This window comes from Chaetodon auriga, chromosome 21 (assembly GCF_051107435.1).
Source record: "Chaetodon auriga isolate fChaAug3 chromosome 21, fChaAug3.hap1, whole genome shotgun sequence".
NCBI classification, from domain to species: Eukaryota; Metazoa; Chordata; class Actinopteri; order Chaetodontiformes; family Chaetodontidae; genus Chaetodon; species Chaetodon auriga.
Genome location: NC_135094.1, coordinates 20,975,943 through 20,996,518, shown reverse-complemented (window position 1 = coordinate 20,996,518; position 20,576 = coordinate 20,975,943). Strand labels below are relative to the sequence as shown.

The window sequence follows — 20,576 nt, the reverse complement described above, 5'->3', positions numbered from 1 at the left end:
TGATGCAAGTTACTATGAACTCGTTCATTCTGGTGTCTGTGAACTGCGCGCTACAGTGTAAGTCCGTTCAATAGCGTGCCAGATTTCTATCGCGCTTTCCAGGCGAGTGGCCGGCAAAAACACAGCGTAAACTGGCCTTAATGTGAAGCGAAAAAAATACTTTATCTCTCAACACCAGCCGCGTGCGTCATATGGGGTGAAAGCTGCAGCTGTTAGTAATGTGGACTGATAGGACAGCAGCATTTAAAGCAGCAATGAGGACATGTTGTCCCCTAAATGTTATTGTAAATCATGGTTGGATAAGAATTCAAACGTGAAGATGAAGATGAAATCTGACGCATAGTTACAGTGGTAAAACTAATCAAATAAAAATGAATTATGTAATTGACACTGCCCCGCGTGCGTCACATGGGGTGAAAGCTGCAGCTGTTAATAGTGTGGACTGCATGGTATTCAACATTTAAAGCTGCAATGGGGAAATGTTTTCCCCTCAATGCTACTGTAAATCATGGTTGGATAAGAATTCAAACTTGAATATGAAGATGAAATCTGACGTGTAGTTACAGTGGTAAAACTGATCAAATAATTGCTGACATCCAGACAATGATGATCGACTTGTGTGAAGCCAATCATTTATTACGGTGCGGAGCCGGTATGTCTTTTGAGGCGACGAGGCACAGTGTTGCATTGCTTTCATATGTCCAACGGTCTAATCCTTGTGAAGTCTGTTCTGTGTTTTCGCCACCAGGTGGAGTTCCCCCTTTGTGACACAGTAGTTGAGTGAGTTCACTGTGTTTGTGCCAACTGAGGACTCTGTGTTGCTGCGGCTTCTGGCTGAAATTTTCTGCTTTCTTCAGCTTGCCCACGCATTTTCTTCAGGAAATGCAATCTTTCTAGTTATTATTATTATTATTATTATTATTATTATTATTCCGATCCGTTTTTTGCCGCCTATCTCCTCCCACAGTTCTTAACCTAAAAATTTAATTCAAACGTTAAAAAATGGAACTTTCTTTCCGGTAAGTTGCTATTACTTTTGGTGGTGGTATCTGGAATAGTTTTGGAATTATTCAAGTTTATTCCGACTTTTTCTCTATGGAAAATGAATTGGATGAAGTTTGAAAAATCAGTAATGGTCCAACATTTTTAACTCGTTCATAATTCTTGCCAGAAACCTCAAATAATTTTTTTAATGTTCCCCTTACCTCGCAAAATATTTCCACAATTCAACTTTGTCATATCGTTTGTACTTTTTCAATAATTAATTTTTATCTACAATATTTTTTGAATGGCAGTCAATGAGAGAGCCGTTTGGAAAAGCTCCAACCCAGCCCTCTTTGAACTCTAACTACTCCTTCATCATTTGAGCTACAAATTTCATTCAACCTTTAAATGGCTCACAACAAGTGCTACTGTAAAGGTTGTAAACATCGTGTAGGTATTTGTCATAGTTTCCGAGATATCATTTTTTACGTTTTGTGGTGTTTTTCGACCGTCCAATGAGTGTGTATGGCATCGATCGTTTCAGCTTGAGCGGATGACGTCATCTGTTAGAGTGGGAGAGAGACGAAAAAGCTTTCAGATTTTCGCTCTTTCCACACTGCTCCCAGCCGCAGTTTACACTCTACGCGCATGATTTTTTCCACAGTTGTAGACACATGTGTTCTGTCTCTCACAATGTGCTTGAAAAATGTGAGAGATTTACCGAAGTTGAATTAGCAGCGTCGAAGTGCGGCCACGTCTGTCTCTTCTCCCCATTAACTCCAATACAAAGATTTTCTGAGACAAGCGGACCGGACTCCTGTTTTTAACTCGCAAGTGTCGACGATATATTTGGTGTAGAAACGCCGAACTAACGCCGAATTGTTCAGGAAGTCCTTAGAGCGATGATGGTCGGTGTATTTTTCTGATAGGAGCAACCGTTTTGTCAGAATCAGTTTAAATGTGAGACCAGCGCAGGGGCAGCAAATCGCTGTGTTTCTCCGTCTGAATGCCTGTGTGTCTGCTCCGCTAAGCTCGCGCGCGCGTGCCTGTGCACCGATGTAGCGATAAAAACACAGCGGACAACGTCCCATGGCGGAGTGCGTCTTAAAAACAGAAGCAGACAGCAGCATGCGGATGACAAAGCAACAAGGAGGCGTCGTATGATCATTTCAACGAGTTTCATGACAAGGTCAGTGTTGTGCCTAAACGCGTACATAGTACGATAGTGCGCGAACACGTTTATGTTTTAGACGAACGTGAAATGAACGCGCTGATGCACGTTATTATGAACTCGTTCATCCCGGTGTCTGTGAATTGCGCGCTGTTTCAGTTTAATTTCGTTCAATAGCGTGCCAGATTTCTATAGCGCTTGTCAGCCGAGAAGCCGGTAAAACCACAGCGTAAACGGGCCTTAATGTGTAGCGATAAACGCACCCTATTTCTCAACACCAGCAATCGTGCGTCATGAAAACAGAATACGACAGCAGCACGGAGCCGACAGAGCAACAAGGAGGCGGCGTATGATCATTTCAGCGTGTTTTATGACAAGGTCAGTGTTGTGCCTGAACGCGTTGATAGAACGATAGTTCGTGAAGGCGTTCATATTTTAAATGAACGTGAATTGGCCGCGCTGATGCACGTTCCTATGAACTCGTTCATTGCGGTGTCTGTGAACTGCGCGCTGTTTCAATTTAATTTCGTTCTATAGCGTGCCAGATTTCTATAGCGCTTTCCAGGCGAGAAGCCGGCAAAAGCACAGCGTAAACTGGCCTTAATATGAAGCGAAAAAAATACTTTATCTCTCAGCACCAGCCGCGTGCGTCACATGAAGTGAAAGCTGCAGCTGTTAGTAATGTGGACTGAATGGACAGCAGCATTTAAAGCAGCAATGAGGACATGTTGTCCCCTAAATGTTATTGTAAATCATGATTGGATAAGAATTCAAACGTGAAGATGAAGATGAAATCTGACGCATAGTTACAGTGGTCAAACTGATCAAATAATTGCTGTCTATGGTTCTATAGGCTGTGTCAATCATTTTGAAAAATAATAGCTCACAACAACATATGGGAAAAAATAACTATGAATTAATTCATTTTTACAACGGTGAACTTAGTTGAAAATGTTGAATTATGAATTATGAATTGAACTACTTCATTTTGAAATGTGTGAACTGAACTGTGCAGTAGTTCATGTAGACAGTGAACTTTCCCAACACTGGCTCCTTGTGTATAATGTCATAATGTCACTACTATTAATTGTTTGACATTCCAGAAAGAGCAGATACTGTGTGTGGAGCACACAAACCCGAACTCTTGAGTTGTCTTTGGGGACTTTAACAAAGGTAATCTCACCCACGCACTCCCTAAATACACACCGCTTATTAAACGCCCGCCCAGAGAAGAGAATATTCTGGATCGCTATTACAGCACAATCAGAGATGTTTGTCAGGCCGTCGCCCGTTCTGCACTATGAAACCGTTGTACATATGAAATTGGCTTGTCTGACATCCAGAAAATGCTGATCGACTTGCGTGAAGACAATCACTTATGACGGTGCAGAGCCGGTATGTCTTTTGAGGCGACGAGGCGCAGTGTTGCATTGATTTCATATGTCCAACGGTCTAATCCTTGTGACATCTGTTCTCTGTTTTCGCCACAAGGTGGAGCTTCTCCTTGTGAGACGGGAGTTGAGTGAGTTCACTGTGTCTGTGCCAACTGAGGACTCTTGTGTTGCTGCGGCTTTTGGCTGAAATTTTCTGCTTTCTTCAGCTTGCCCACGCATTTTCTTCAGGAAATGCAATCTTTCTAGTTATTATTATTATTGTTCAAGTATCAAGTCAGATTTAAGCCACTCTTATCTCTTTGTGATCCACAATTTTTATTCATATCCCTGAATTATTTACATTAACAGAAATATTTACATTATTTTTAGTCCATGAGTCAATTGCACTCATTTATCTCATACATCGATAGAAATGCTTCAAAAATACTACATGTTTTATTTACTCGCATAGATTTCCATGAAATATATCAGAATAGTTAGTTTTGAAATAGTCAGTCACTATATTTAAATGCACATATTTATTTTAATGTTATTACTATTGCTTGTAGTTAGATATTAAAACCTGGGTCTTATTTGTGTAGTTTTGCCCATCATTTCAGTCACTAAATAAACTGCCTAGAACTGAGAATGCAGTGACCAGCTTGGGTTCCCATTATTCTTGTTTGAGTAACGGTAAGGGAAAAGTAAGGGGGACCATATCTTGCCAAATGGAGAGAACTAATCAGGAGATGGAAGGCATGCTCCCCTGGGGCAGCCATGGCTCAGGAGGCAGAGCGGTCATCTGCCAATCTGGTCAGTGGTTGGTGGATCAATCCCCGGCCTCGGCAGTCCACATGCCGAAGTATCCTTGGGCAAGATTCTGAACCCCAAAATCTGCCCTCAGTGCCTTCGGTGTGTGAATTCATATGTATGTCACTTTGGATAAAAGCCAAATGACTAATTCTAATTGTAAATGCTCTGCTGTGTCATCGCCTCAAATCAGTCTTTCTGGAGATCCCTGCTTCCCTGGGTGGAATATGCTCATAGCACCAGGTCTATCATTAAACGCTTGCTCAAGGGAATTGTTGGGTCTCTAGATTAAGACTATGGGTCTGTATCTGCTCTATATAGAAAGTGTCCTGAGACAACTTCTGTTGTGATCTGGTGCTATGTAAATAAAACAGAATTGAATTAAACTGAATTAACACCTCCTCTGGTACATCACATTTTCTTTGTTCCCTTGGCTATCAATGTCCCTTTTTCCTTAACAGGAACATGAACTGGCTGTCCCCTCTGTCCAAGCCCACATGCGTTGCTGCATCAGGGTTTGGAAAGTAGCCAGAACTTCTCTGGTCCTCTTCTTTACCAGGGTGCAAAAACAGGCTAATCACGGCCGCATCCAAGCTCCCTGTTACACGTGTAATATTTACATTAATTCAGTCCAGTCAATTGCACTCATTTATCACATACATCGATAGACATGCTTCAAAAATACTACATGTTTTATTTACTCGCATAGATTTCCATGAAATATATCAGAATAGTTAGTTTTGAAATAGTCAGTCACTATATTTAAATGCACATATTTATTTTAATGTTATTACTATTGCTTGTAGTTAGATATTAAAACCTGGGTCTTATTTGTGTAGTTTTGTCCATCATTTCAGTCACTAAATAAACTTCATCTCCACCATGCCACTGCTTCTGAATCACATGGTTTGATTAAGCTCTTGCTAATTCTTGTTAATTCATGCCTGCAGCCTTCGTTGTCTGACTCCTGCTCTCTTCTTCTGGCACTCTGAATTCCCCTTGCTCAGTCTTCCGCCACCAGTTCTTCTGCCTTGCCTGGTTCAAGCCAACAACTCATGACTGAGCCTCTGCTCTCCCATGACTGACTAACCCTTTTACCTATGAATAATCACTGAGTGTTGATAAATTCCTCGTTGCACCTACTCCCTGTCTCAGGTCCTGTGTTCTGCATTTGGGTTCACACAATTGTGTAACAGTGGTCAAATGAAAAGATGAACCCAGCAGCCACATACTCAAATGATTCCTCGGATGTGTTGCAGTAATCACAGTTTTGTAGCAAAGAAAATCTACTCTGATGATTGTGATATAATGTGTATAGAACCAATTCAAAGTTGACAACTAAAAGAGAATTGCTTTTAAGGATGAGGTTGGTGTTAATCTACATCATTTTTCTGTCAACATTCACCTCAGCAGGTGCTGCTGTTTCCCAGGTCCTGGTCTACTGCAATGCTGACTAGATGGCTGCTCTGGATCGTGTTGGCAGACCTGCTGCTATTCCGCAAAGTTCATCTATGTGAAATATTTGTGAAGGTTTACTTTGATGATGTCACACATCCTGATGAGTCAGTGCTAAGTGCTAGTGCAGGGGTATGTGCCTTCACTGGCTTCCCACCCATGAACACTACCAACTGTGTTCACTTAATGCACCCATGCTGCCAGTACGCTCTTCAGTACAGCCCCTGCTTTTAATTTTCTTCCCTGTTAGCTGTGGATTAGTTCCCACTGCCTGGAGTAAACAGCTGATATTACTTGTTTATTTCAATTAGTGACGAATGCTGCTGCTGCCTGCAGTGACAAAATCAATAGTTTTGTTCCAATGCATTATGACTAAAGCCAGAAATGATTGTGGTGTGCATGTGTGTCAGAGGTGGGTGTATTTATGTGGGTGTGTGTGAGTGAGAATGCTAAATAGCTTGGAAATGTCAACCCTCCATATAAGTCTTTTAATGACAGACCTAATATGAACTATTCCATCATTTAAGAGGACAGCAGAGGGCTGTGTTTTTCACTATGCACTGATGTACAGGTTTTCTGCATTACAATATTCCTGAAATGGATTTATTTGAACTAAACCATATGTGTGTTGTTGTTCTTGTTCTATTCTCTACTCAACAGACATATCTCACTTAATATAGCATATGCATCCACAGGAAACAGTCACAGTGATGACAGAGAAAGCATTTTCTTTGTTCAGTTAGAGAGGCAGCAACATGGAGAGGTGAGACTTGAAACCACACTTCACGTTCTTTTTTTTGCCTATTTATTTATTTGTTTTACTTTTTTTTCACCCTCTCTGTATTTATTCTTAAAAGCAATTTCTTTCAGATTCCCAAAGTCAAGAAGATTTGTGATCAAGTCATTTGTGATGTTCCTAATTGGAAATACATTGTTGCTGGCCTCATTTATAGAAACTCTTGGAAATACATAAGTAGCACAAATTCTCATCTATTACAATGTCTTGTAATTGTTCTGTATACAGTATATAGACTGTTATATACGAACCTAGTTAACATGGTTTTATCAGTCGGTTGAATTAGTTCTGCTTTCAGAAAACTTGGGTCTTATTTTGTAGTTTTGTCCATCATTCTATCGATAACTCAGACGTGAAACAGCATCACTGTGACAAACTGAAATGTAGTCCAACAGTGCAAGAGCCAAACTTGTTTGTCTGAGAAGACAAATCTGAACAGTAAATTATTACCCACAATGTTGTAAGCATTTATCAGTTAACAGCAGGTCAGCTGAACATGCAAAAATGTAACCCTTTGACCTTTTATCTGGCACCAAAATCAGGTCAAACGTACATTACTCATGGGTCTGTGACAAATGATTTGACTGACTATCCTAGAATTAGCTTTGGATGTGCATGGTCCCAGAGGATCCAAGAGGGATCCTAATGTTTTCTAGAATCTTCTGATAATTTCTGTAGCACCAGTATGATATTCACATTTATACTCCCCTGACGATGATTCATTTCCATTTGAGATAATTTTGCACCATTCCTCTTCTGCCACTACAAGATAAAACTTTGTCTTTACACACAAATGAACATAAACATGCATTACATGTCATTTAACCAATCAAATTGGGGCGGCTGTGCCTACAACTTAGAATGCAGTAACCAGCTTGGGTTCCCATTATACTTGTTTGGGTAACGGTAAGGGGAAATAAGGGGGACCATATCCAGACCAGTAGCCAATTGGAGAGAACTAAGGAGGAGATGGAGGGCTTGCTCTCCTGGGGTGGCTGTGGCTCAGGAGGTAGAGCGGTTGTCCACCTATCTGAACGTCAGTGGTTCAATTCCCGGTCTCAGCAGTCCACATGCCAAAGTATCCTTGGGCAAGATACTGAACCCCAAAACTGCCCCCGATGCTGTGCCATCGGCGTGTGAATGTATAACGCTCATAATGAGCAGGTGGCTTAGCTACCCTAAAAATGTGTGCGCGAATGTTTGAATGCACACATCAGTTGTAAAAGCGCTTAGAGTCCACTTACCATTTACCAAATAACATTGGCAAACATTCTTCATATACTTCTTTTATTGTTGCACACACTAATCTCTTCAATACTTGGATGAGGAACACAAAGTGAAAGCCCCTGCATATTTACCCATACTGATCCAAATAAGCATCAAAACATGGCAGGCAGGAGCATTTCACAGAATGTTTAAGCATCAGCAAGCAATCCTTGAGATTTATAAGCTATACTTTAACAATGAAGCATACAAACATGGAATGTAAAACAATGTTTTAAGGTCAGTTAAATCCAAGTTCAAGAAAGTACCAAGCTCTTACAAGCTGCTTTTCAAAATGCTAAACATTTCATCCTTAAAATCTGCAGAAACATGTGTTTGCATTTAAGAAAATCCCTTTTTGAAATATCTTGTATGTGGTCATCAAAAATAAAGGGAAGCACAAAGAAAAGTGCTTTTAAATAAATACTGGCCTGGAAATGCCTTGTCACATGACAATTGAAAGACGTGTAACTAAATATTGGAACATGAAGTCAGTTAACAAGAAGCTTATATCACTATACTGTAGCTTCACTTTATATACTGTATGTGAACATTAATTTGTAGTGGTATTGTATAAAGAATAAAATATTTTCATTTGTGGAAACCTGTTTCATTGTTTGCAATTATCAAAGCACTGATGAGAAATTTCATACAATGGACATCCATTTTCCACATAGTGTCATTGGTCTGTAGTTTGAGCACTGTGACAGCACTGTTCACGAATACCTGCTCTTATTGGATTTTTTGACGGTAAGTCATAAAGAATGAGGAGCTAGTTCAGGCAGACAACTCAAACTGGTTCTGTGTCCTGAAGTATCCCTCAGAGAGGGAACAACTTAATCCATCCATCAGTTATACCTGTTGATGGCTGAACCTGGGGATAACTCACACAGGCACAGTGAGAACATGCAAACTCCACACAGAAAGGCTCCACCTAGCTGGCAGGTTTGAATTTAGAGCCGTTCTTGCTGAGAGGTGACTGTACTAAACACTACACTACTGTGCAGAAAAATGAAATGAATATCAATATTTTTTTCTCATTAAAGTCAACAACCACTATGTGAGTTGTCTGTGTGAACTATACTTTTCAAGTGAAAGGTATTGGCATAATATATTTTGTGTATTGTGCTAATGTATGCCCATCCAGCTCACTCTGAAATATTGCAGCAAAAAAAGCATAGTATGAAAATACAATTAATCTACACTGAGCAATGTACCATTTTTTGTTATCAAGACATACAATAACATCAAAATATGGTTTCAAATCTGATTTACATTTACAATGTCAAGAAGAGTTTAGCAAAGAGTGGACTCAACAATACATCTGTCTGACATTCAGGCATCTCAGCAAAAAAAAATAAAATAAAATAAAAAAACGTTTTGGAAATAGTTTCATTTTACTGTAAGCAAGTCATTATCTTTTATATAAAGGATAAGTTCTGATTTTTTCAAGTCTATCTCAATGCAACAGTCAACATCTCATATGTATGCTGAAAGAGTTATTGGTCACTGTAATCATTCCTCCTATCCGTGAAAAAATCTCTTCATTTCGTGACTACGCTGTAAAGGGTGAGATAGAAAAAACAACAGCCCTTCTGTGTAAAAATGCATTCTAATGTTCAGCTGAAGCAAATACAAGGCTAGTCTCATAGCAGAGGGATCCTTCTAAAGTCCATATATCCAGGCAGATTTGTTGTCGGTGTGTTGAAGTCTGTTTCCCCACCAACTTGTGGTTCCCCTGCTCAAATAATTTTTTTTATTTACAATGTACCAAATGACTATGAGTAATATGAAAGCTGTTGCTCATAGTGATAAACCCACAGACAATTATCACCAACTCTGCAGTTCCCCTCAGCTGTGAAGAACATTTTAGCATCTCATGGTTTTGTGTTATTCTGCCTTCAACTTTTCTCTTTTGGTTCAGTCTCAGTTTATAGCTTGTTTGTCATTACTCCAGGTGACCAAAATAAAATAAAATAAAATAAATCTATTAATGCAGCTCTAATCTCTGCCCAGTCTTGATATTAACTCTAAGTCATCTTTGTCATCTTCTACCCAACATTAATGTAAGCAAAGCCATATCTCCAACCTTAGAGATTGTTCAAAGGGGAAACAGACTTCAACACAAGACAAAGATACAACACTTATATTAGCAATAAACCGACACTTAAAAAGTCACGCTGCTGAATTACTTTCAGATGACATGAACTCTTTCAATGTACATGTAGCATTTGTGTACTGTATTAAGATAAAGTCTTATCCTTCACTATTTACTATCTTAATTAATAAGGCCAAATCAGTCTGAAAATAATAATACATTTAAAAATCTTTTTCTTTTTCTACTGGCAGTTTCTTTGAGATTCAGTGCCTCTGGATTGGATCTATTAAACAGTTCTTCAGTAGGCAAGGAATAATCCAGAAGAAGGCATGCAGTTATTAAAAATTATTGCATGACACATTTTGAGACCTGCACTGATCAGAAAGAATAATCCCATATGTACCTTTGCCACTTGCCATTGTTCATAATACTAGCATTATTTATTCATAATTTGGATTCAATGGAAAGTGTATGTTGGCACAATGTTGTAATAAACATTACCTTACTACTCCAACAAGTCAAAGCTGCAGCGTTGTGAAACTGAAACCAGTATCGTTCCAGCTATGAGTGCTGATTCAGAAGTGATAAGGGTGAGAGCCTTGTGGGTATATGAAAATAATGCACACCATATGTTATCTGTGTCGATAGTACAGTGTCATACTGTGTGTATTAGATCTCTGGACTTTGTCCAAGTAAATGTGGCCACCAACATTCTCATCGTCTTAATAGTTTTGCCCAAAGCATCACAGAAGCAGAGATTTTAGGTTATGTCAAAACATGAAACAAGCAATTCAACACTGTATCTAACTTGAATGAATATAACATGGACAATTGATGCCCTTATATGGCAAAATGTTGACTTGTTCCTCTTCAGTCATTTTTTGTAAATTCACCCGCCTCCCAGCGCAAAGCCATGGCACTCTTGCGTCTTCCTCCTGCGTAAACCTCTGGAAACTGAGAAAGACAGATGACTGTTTAAGTGCTTTCCACCACCTACTCACCTATCTCCACCTCCTTCACTATCACCTTCTCTCTCACATTATTCATCCGGAGATGGAATAATAAACTTGTTTTTGCATGGTATTATTACTGTTAGAGTTAGCAATTCACATTTTGTCACAATCCTTTATTTATTTTAAATTAAGAAAGGGTACACTCAGTAGATGCATACAATTTTAAATGAGAAAGACTTATAAATATGATATTTTTCATTGGGCATACTCCAAAAGATATAAAGCACATCAAATTATTTTTAGTGATGATTGTGACTTTGAAAAAGAAAATGTTTGAGCAGAAGCTTACTCTGTGGTCACAGGATAAAGCAGAGCGATCCATCCTGTAGGCTGTTTTCATTGGGGATGATGGAGAGGACTTGCACTTCATTGGTACATCAACTAATAACACAGACCAAACCTCAATATTAGATTAAAGATATACACACAAAGTGTACACAGTGATGTAAATAATGTATCATTAATGGTCAATATTTTGCTGACATACCTGAATTGTCAAATGCCAAAGTGTCCATGTGATTTGCCAACATCCTTTCTGTACTGAACCTGTCTTTACCATACAGATTCGCCCTCTCTTTCCTCAGCTCTTCCTCCCTCTGCTTCACCATCTTAATCTCTTCATCCACCAGTGATATTGTGCTTCTTGAACGCAGCTTGAAAAAGGGGTTGTTCAGGAACATTTTTTCCTGGGGCTGCTCACAGGCTTTGTTGAGGGAGAACTCTGAGGCACTGCGAATAATCAGATTGGATGTCTCTAGGATGATGACATTGGAGCTGTTGTCCTCAGAGTGCCACTCGCCACTCCGAGCTGCCATGTTGTCTTTGCCATGTCTGGGGCTAGAGGTGAAGTCATTGGTAGGGTCAAGAATTATAACATTGTTTGCTGACACTTCATGTTTCAGTGGTTCCTTAGTGGGTGAGGAGGTGATGATGAATGATGGCGTTAGTGGAGTGCTTATAGATCTGGGAATACTTCGTGATGGAGCACAATCAGTTGATTTGCCCATCCTGGAGAAGCCCCTCTCTCTCCTGAAGTTCTCCTCCCTCTCCATTGATATGCGAATCTCCCTTTCAACTGGTGTTTCTGGGTCATCGTAAGGGGACCTGTAACTGGAATCATCCAAGCCAGAATCCTCTGAGCAAGGGCTGAATTGGGTGTGAGGATATTCCCCAACCAGATTCAAGTTCTCCAGATCATGCGCTTTCTTCTGGGTTCTTTCAATGTTCCGGACCGGTGTGTACATGAAGCTGTGACTGCCACGGAAGCTGGGCTGCTTGGTTGTAGGTAAGACAATCTTGTTCATGGTTTGCTCCTCCATTTCCCTCCACTGTTTACGAGCCAGCTGGAAGTCCACATGCTCTGTGCTAACATTCTCACTCTTGGTCTCCTGTATCACACAGAAGTCTTTAGGTAGCTTCTTGTTTAGATCTGCATTGATGTGCTGTTGGTGGGTGATGTGGTTATGACTGGCATCTCTGCCATTTTCACTCTCATCTTCAGAGATTTTGGACAACCCTTGTAGACTTAAAGGATTATATTTAACCTCTTGTGGAGGGATGGGAAATGAAATTATATCCTCAGGTTGTTCCAGAACTTCTTCCACTTGTGGAACTTCAAAACAGACCTCTTCAAAGTTGTTGTTGTCTTGTTCTTCAAAGTCTGTCACCTCAACTTTCTGCACAAAGAGCTCCTGGGCACTCAGCTGAAGACTATCCAAATATGAGTCATCATCTTCTTTATTTATAGAAGATGAGAATATTGTTCTCCATTTTTCATCTGTCTCACTATCTGAGGAAGCTGCCGCAATCTCAACTCTCAGGCATTCATCCGTTTCGTCAGGGTCAAGGTCATGGCAGGACTCATTGGACACATCTGACATTGCCTCCTCTCTAATGCACTGCTCTAAAATTGATTCTTCTGTAACTGGTGTTTCAAATAAGATGTCATGGGTATCTGGGCTTTCCTCTGTGTCTATTGCCAGATTTTGATAGCCATCATCTTCAGGATTGAGATCATTATCCTCAGCCTCCAGCTCTGGCTCAGGGTAAAACTCTAGTTCAGTGTTTTGCTCTGACTCAGGATACTGGTCTGGTTCAGGGTCTTGTTCTGGCTCAGGGTATTGCCCCAGCTCAAGGTCTTGCTCTGGCTCATGATATTGATCTGGGGCAGGGTCTTGCTCTGGCTCAGGATACTGCTCTGGCTCAGGGACTCTTTTTTGCTCAGGGACTGGTTCTTGCTCAGGATCTTGTTCTGGAGTGTCCTGCCTCTTACAATGGGCTTCATTCTCATAAACACTGTCAGCACTGGAGAGTGTGTCAGACACAGATGAGTTGATTGACTCATTCCTATTTAGCTCTTCATGTCCTGGTTCTAATATCAAAGCCTCCTTTTGATCCTGACAAGGAATTTCAGTGCAAACATTGGTCTCAGAGTAGTCAGGGTTGCCAATCTCAGCCGTGTCAGTTGGCAGGTTGGTTAATAATTTGTCAAGCATCGTGTTTTCCCCTGGGGAATCTGATGAGTCTGTCTCTTTACAAACTTGCTCATCATCTGCACTGAAATCCTTCCCCTGTTCAGGTGAATCAGCCACAGCGACCTCCACTTCACAGTCCATCGGCAGGTCTGATTGTTCAGTGGTTTCCATGGTGACAGAGAAGGAGCTGTGATTCTCAGTTGTGCTGCAACCTTCGTTCAGTTCTTTTCCATCTGCCTCTCCATCCACCAAGGTAGCTTTCTGACAAAAGATATAACAAAGAAAAGAGACATTTATTTTTTGAGAGGGTTAGTTGGTACCTTTGCTAAATGTATAGCTGAGTTGATCACTTCTGTGCACAGGAATCAATAGCAGTGTTTTCACAGTACACTTACTTCACCTTGAATTTTTTTGCAGACTCCTTAACCCTGTCTTCCTCCAGTGTCTCCCTGTATTTAAACTGTTTTTCAATTTCCCTGATGACAAGTCCATTCTTTGAAATTACCGGTGCCCCACTCCCCACCCCAAATAACCGGCAAATACATTATCATGTGAAGAGATAGAAGCTTCATTCAGCCACTGAGTGACAAGCTGAGACTATTATCTTTTCATTGGTTCAATACTGCATATTAGAGGAATCAATGCATCATAGCTTGATTATGTGTACATTTATTGTGACGTAAATACAGCAAACAAATAAGACCAGGAATTGTCAGATTTAATTGAATCTGTTGTAATAATCATTTGTATCATTACGGATTTCATCACAATGATCATCATCCTTACTGTCACACTAGACAGGCTCAATAACACTTCAGGACATCATTGTGAATGGAATCACACCAATGTGACTTCAGCAAATCCTTTTGAACAAGTGTACAATAAGCACGCTGAAGTTGTCCATGGCCAGCACTTAAGTGTCCTGTGCCAGGCGGAGAAGCACTTTCAGATGTATGAAATGTGTGGAGGGACTGGGGGTGGTAATGAATGATGGTGGTGGGGTGTGTGTGTGTGTGTGTGTGTGTGTGTGTGTGTGTGTCTTGCTGTCTCTGGGACGAGTGAATGTTTTCCTAAGTGGGTTATGTGCAGAAACAGAGAGGAAACACATCAAAAGCAACTGAAGAAGATGGCATTACATGTGTTCTTATGAAAGACTGTGGGCTGGGTATACCTCCCACACATTGCTCGAGTGTCCCTGCAAGATGATTAGCTGAGCCCCACAATCTCTCTGTTCACACATACTCACAGCAATCTAAATTACTATTACGAGTCACAGTGAGAACCATCACTGACAACATTCATTCCTTGACGTTAAAAATTTAAGATACACTCCCTGAATGCAACTAACTCCCAGGTTGCTGTGGGTAACTGTGACTACAAAAATACACAGATTTATGTGGAAGGATTGCATTTATTGCTGATTAATTTCAGTGGCAGTTTAATCCACATTCAGTGCTCTACAGAGTAGTTCTGGCAGCAGAGCAGTGTATGTAGCATTGAGTCAAATAAACTAGTGTGTGTTCATGATATTGAAGGAACATGTCACCCAGTGCAATGGTGTGACTCACTGATTAATAGTATTGGACAGTAGCGGAACTCTATGGCCCAGAAGAAAAAGATATATCTGGCTTTTAATACAAACACAGTACTTGTTAGTAGGATACATTCATTACTGGTTTTGGTCTTTCCATGGGTTTTGTTAACAAAGAGAAAATTCTAGATTATTACCAATGTTTCTGCCCTTACTGGTGAACTTGAAAGTCCCATATCTTGACCATAACTTAATGATTATTCATGCAATCAAAACAATACATGGAAACATGTTCAAGAAAGTCAAGAGGCAAGATTGCAATGGAATTTTAAGCGCAATCAATCAGGAGCACCACAAAGACCACAGACAAGTACCTTCATTTAAAAAGATTAAATACTGTGATTGCAGTATGGTATTTTGTATAGTACAGTACATGATCATGTAGTCAAAGTGCAAAGTTTGTTTAAGATGGGTAAAAGGGACTGCGGGCTAACTCATCAAGTCCTGGATGAATACTAAGCGGACATGAATTTTTGATATGTGAAAAATTCCCCAAAGAAGGACTAGTGAATTTCTTTTGCTTCACAAGACTTGGTTAAGTGCTTTAATATGCTTTAGTATGTGGGACAATGGAAATGAACTCTGCTCTCTGTTGTCAAAGTTTAGCTTTGACAACAGAGAGCAGAGTTCTGTATGTGGAGAACATAAACAGAGAGACCTGATATTTAGGGACAACACACCAAGTCTACATGATGGTGAGGTGCCAAGATAGCTCACTTGGTGGAACGTGTGCCCGATGTTCTATGGCTGTGTCCTTTTCGCAGCTACTTACTTTACACACACATTGTTGAAATCAGGTGAAGAAATGCTTTAATACAGAAAAAGCTCAGATATGTCCATTCTGATGATTTGTATTGTGGATGCTCAGTGACTGGTGGACAAACTGGACAGATAACTCTCTCAGTGACTGTAATTAAACAAGTAATTCAGTAAATACTGAATATTCTTTGAGTGACACCAGAAACTGGGTGTTGGTATTTTCTGCCTATGATACTGCCCCACTCTGTGGAAGGCTCTGGTTGAATCCACCTCACCCTGCCTTGTGCTCCTGTTGCCAAGTGTCAAGCCAGCAGCTCACCAGGGCCTGTGGGCTCTTTTCACTCCAAAGCTCAGAGTATTTAACAGGATACCCACAGCTGCTGACTCCAAACATCAAATACTGCCAGTGCCCGTCCACTTTCCACTAAGTTCCTAATCCTTCCGCCTTCCTCTTTCTCCTCATCTCTCTTTGGAACAGTCACAGTAGGCACATTCTTTTCATCAAGCCTGCTCCTGCATAATGTGATCAAGCAGAGTCTAACCAGAGACTGGCATCAGCATGTTTGAGCTGCAGTGGCTGTTGTGACAATGCCTGAATCACCCACAAATCAATATAATCATCTTAGTGTGTGAATTACTCTGGCAGAATGAAACAGTACAGAATGTTCTTCTCTCTGCACAGACTGGCTTGTCACCATTATACAGCAACAGCAAATATTTGAATGTAAAAAAACACCTATCGTTGCTCATTTTTTTCAGTGTGCAACATCTATTTCTCTACTAATTATCACACCATGGATACACTTTATTTTCCCACATATAATTCTGGAGTTTGTGTGGTAACTGGTGGAACTCTCCACATAGTAAATGACAAATCAAAAACAAAACAGCAAATTACAATCAAACAGGATGAACAAGAAATGCATAGAATAATCATATTCCAATCCTGTCTCCCAAAAATGATGTTTATACTTACTACAAAATATCTTTTGTTGCCTGGATTACGTTCACTGGCAATGGTTTTTTTGTGTGTACTAGGTACACATTGATAATCATGGGACAGTTTGGATTGCTGTCTGCTACACTGTTTCATTAAATTTTAGTGTGCAAATTGAATTTTGAATATTTTAGACATAGTGAGTTACGGGGTGGATACATCCACTTGAATTTATATTCATCCCAACTTGATAACTACAAATCAGTGAATGCTTTGATGATAGCATGTCTTGCTGCCTCAGCATGGCCTTTTTTTCACCTCAAGTGTATTCAGAAACTTATTTTGCCAGATAAATGAACATGGCGTTCATTCTGTAAACATTCTCAACTTTCTTCTGGCTCAGGTTTAAGAGGGCTCATGATCAAATTATCAAGATGATTTGTTCATGGGCATGTCAGACCACAGTATAGTGTTTTCCTTACTCAGATTAAGCGACAAGTAAAATAATTTTATCCAGCTCTTTTCATTCACAACTCGCAAACCGCATCCCGTTTTTTGGCAGTGGAAGTGTTCAACAGCACACACACATAAACACACACGCCCTCAAGGACACGTGCATGTGACAGACTGTGCCATGGTAACCATCAACAGGCCTGTCACTTAGTGCACAGCTCAGCTGTCACCTCCTCCACCTCCTCCTCACCACCTCATCAACAGACTGTTAAATGTGAGGGGTAGCAGTGCTGTGTTTATGTGGCATAAGAAAAATGGTAAATACAAGCTTCTTACTGAAAAAAAGGTCACCTTGTCACATTGGAAAAGAAGAAGAATCTTGGAAATATATGTTTAACACACGAGGATGATCACATTGCTCTGTGCATGCAGGTGTGTCTGACTGTGTTTGTGAAATTAAATGATGATTACTGGATTCTGGAGCCAGCAAATCATTCCATGTCCTTTATTGTCAAGATACTCACAAATATTTTGCCTGAGAGGCTGTTTTTGTTGTGACATTAATATTATACTCCACTACATTTAGTTGATAACTTAAGCTACTTTGGAGATTCAGATGAATTAACAAATTATTTATGATGTAATATTATGGATAAGATGATCCCCAAATTCACAGGCTACTCAGCAGTAGATATAGCTCTACCTTTATCAGCTACAACATTAAAGTGATGTATGTATTAATACTGTACATCAATAATTATAATTCAGTAAGATACAATACATTATTCTGAAACAGGGCATGCATAATGAGTACATTTACTTTTTCTCCTTTAAGTACATTTTGATGCTAATACTTTATGTACATCGTTTAAAATTATGAATGCAGGATTTTTACTTGTATCAGAGTATTTCTACACTGTGGTATTGTTACTTTTACAAGCTTTTTGTTGTTACTTTTTAAGCAAAAAAACAGAATACCTCTTCCACCACTGATTTACAGTATGTATGCATTAATATTTTTCTTGTGTTTCTATGGTCATAATTACTAACATCTTAATGTTAAGGCATTCACATAAACATGTGTCATGTGCAACAGGTAAATACCAATGGATGCCAACAACTGCTCTGTTTAAGCCAAAAGGAAGTTTGGCCACTAATGCAAAATAAACAAGGCAATCAATTGCATAGAACAAAACATTATATGATATAATGGAAGAGGGGAGAGAGTAGGTGTTTTTCCTTGAATGGGCAGTCTTCAAATAAACTCATTTGACCTAGAAGGATGGCAGAAAGCAGGGCAGGAGGATAATATAAGTATTCAAAATAGCAATCACATTCTTCCACCTCGACAATAGGAAGAAAAGGCCATGTGGGCATATGACTGTGAGCGCTCAATAAACTTCTCCAGACACACACACACACACACACACACACACACACACACACAAGAAACACAGTAAAATGCTTATCCATACAATAACAGCAAAAACATTTGAGCTCTATACAATAAGTAATGCTGCAGTTACTTGAATTTTCTGGTGAGGGCATTCCACTGTCATGGGCAAAACATGCATAGATCCCAGAGGAGAGGAGAGTGGTAAGATTAATACAGTGACGGATATGAATATCTCTTCACACAGTGAGGACCACTAGCTGAAAGGAAGAATGTGTAAATACTTCTGTCGCTCAAACTGGTTGTGTTTCCCATATGCGGTATTTCCATATTATTGCCAAAATGTGGAGTGGGAGGAGAATGGTATTTGCACTCTACTACTCTTAAAAATACAATTTTGGCATGTATCTATGTAGCCTACAAGCATATATATAGTTGCCAGTTTATTAGATATATCGAGTTAAAACTAATGTCAATGTCAATGTCAATTTTGTTTGTATAGCACATTTCATATGGCAAGCATAAACTCAATGTGCTTAGCCATGGCAGTATAACCATCTCATCTCATCTCATCTTCAACCGTCGCGGGGGCAACAGCTTCAGCAGGGGAACCCAAACTTCCCTTTCCCGGGCCACATTAACCAGCTCTGACTGGGGGATCCTGAGGCATTCCCAGGCCAATGTGGAGATATAATCTCTCTACCTATAGTCCTGGGTCTTCCCCGTGGTCTCCTCCCAGCTTGACGTGCCTGGAACACCTTCCTGGGGAGGCGCCCAGGAGGCATCCTTACCAGATGCCTGAACCACCTCAACTGGCTCCTTTCAACGCAAAGGAGCAGTGGCTCTACTCCGAGTCCCTCACGGATGACCGAGCTTCTCATCCTATCTCTAAGGGAGACGCCAGCCACCCTCCTGAGGAAACCCATTTCGGCCGCTTGTACCCGCAATCTAGTTCTTTCAGTCATGATCCAGCCCTCATGACCATAGGTGAGAGAACAAAGATTGACCGGTAGATCGAGAGCTTCGCCTTCTGGCTCAGCTCTCTTTTCGTCACAACGGTACAGTAGAGCGAACGCAATACCTCCCCCGTTGCTACGATTCTCTGACCATTCTCACGCTCCATTGTCCCCTCACTTGTGAACAAGACCCTGAGGTACTTGAACTCCTTCACTTGGGGTAAGGATTCATTCCCTACCCGGAGCAGGCAATCCATCGGTTTCCTGCTGAGAACCATGGCCTCAGATTTAGAGATGCTGATCCTCATCCCAGCTGCTTCACACTTGGTTGCGACCTGATCCAGTGAGTGCCGGAGGTCACAGACCAATGATGCCAACAGGACCACATCATCTGCAAAAAGCAGCGATGAGACCCTCAGCGCACCGAACTGCAGACCCTCCTCCCCCCGACTACTCCTTGATATCTTGTCCATGAAAATCACAAACAGGATTGGGGACAAAGCGAAGCCCTGACGGAGGCCAACCCCCACTGGAAACAAGTCTGACTTACTACAGAGTACCCGAACACAGCTCTTGCTTTGGGCATATAAAGATTGAATGGCCCTGAGAAGTGACCCCCACACCCCATATGCCCGCAGCACCTCCCACAATATCTCCCGGGGGACCTGGTCATATGCCTTCTCCAAGTCCACAAAACACATGAAGACCGGATGGGCATACTCCCAGGCCCCCTCCAGGATCCTAGCGAGAGTAAAGAGCTGGTCCATTGTTCCAAGGCCAGGACGGAACCCGCATTGTTCCTCTTCAATCTGAGGTTTGCTGAACTCTCCTTTCCAGCACCTTGGAGTAGACTTTACCAGGGAGGCTGAGTAGTGTGATACCCCTGTAGTTGACACACACTCTCTGGTCCCCTTTTTTAAACAAGGGGACCACCACCCCAATTTGCCACTCCTTCGGCACTGTCCTAGACTTCCACGCAATGTTGAAGAGACATGTCATCCAAGACAGCCCCTCAACAGCCAGAGCCTTCAGCATTTCTGGAAGGATCTC

At 40.8% G+C, this 20,576-nt stretch overlaps 1 protein-coding gene across 3 annotated transcripts in view; it reads right to left on the bottom strand.

The window, feature by feature from the left end:
* Positions 1-7,859: 7,859 nt before the first annotated feature.
* The window catches only part of palmdb (palmdelphin b), a 58,446-nt gene continuing 45,729 nt past the window's right edge, over positions 7,860-20,576 (bottom strand). For 2 of the 3 annotated variants that reach the window (XM_076721506.1, XM_076721508.1), the window contains 3 exons: positions 11,451-13,698; positions 11,253-11,344; positions 7,860-10,904 (listed from right to left, as the gene is read on the bottom strand). In XM_076721506.1, the coding sequence (XP_076577621.1) occupies positions 10,821-10,904; positions 11,253-11,344; positions 11,451-13,698 (2,424 nt within the window). In that variant the 3' untranslated portion in view covers positions 7,860-10,820. The remainder of the gene's footprint in view (positions 10,905-11,252; positions 11,345-11,450; positions 13,699-20,576) is intronic. The other variant, XM_076721507.1, reaches the window with a different exon arrangement.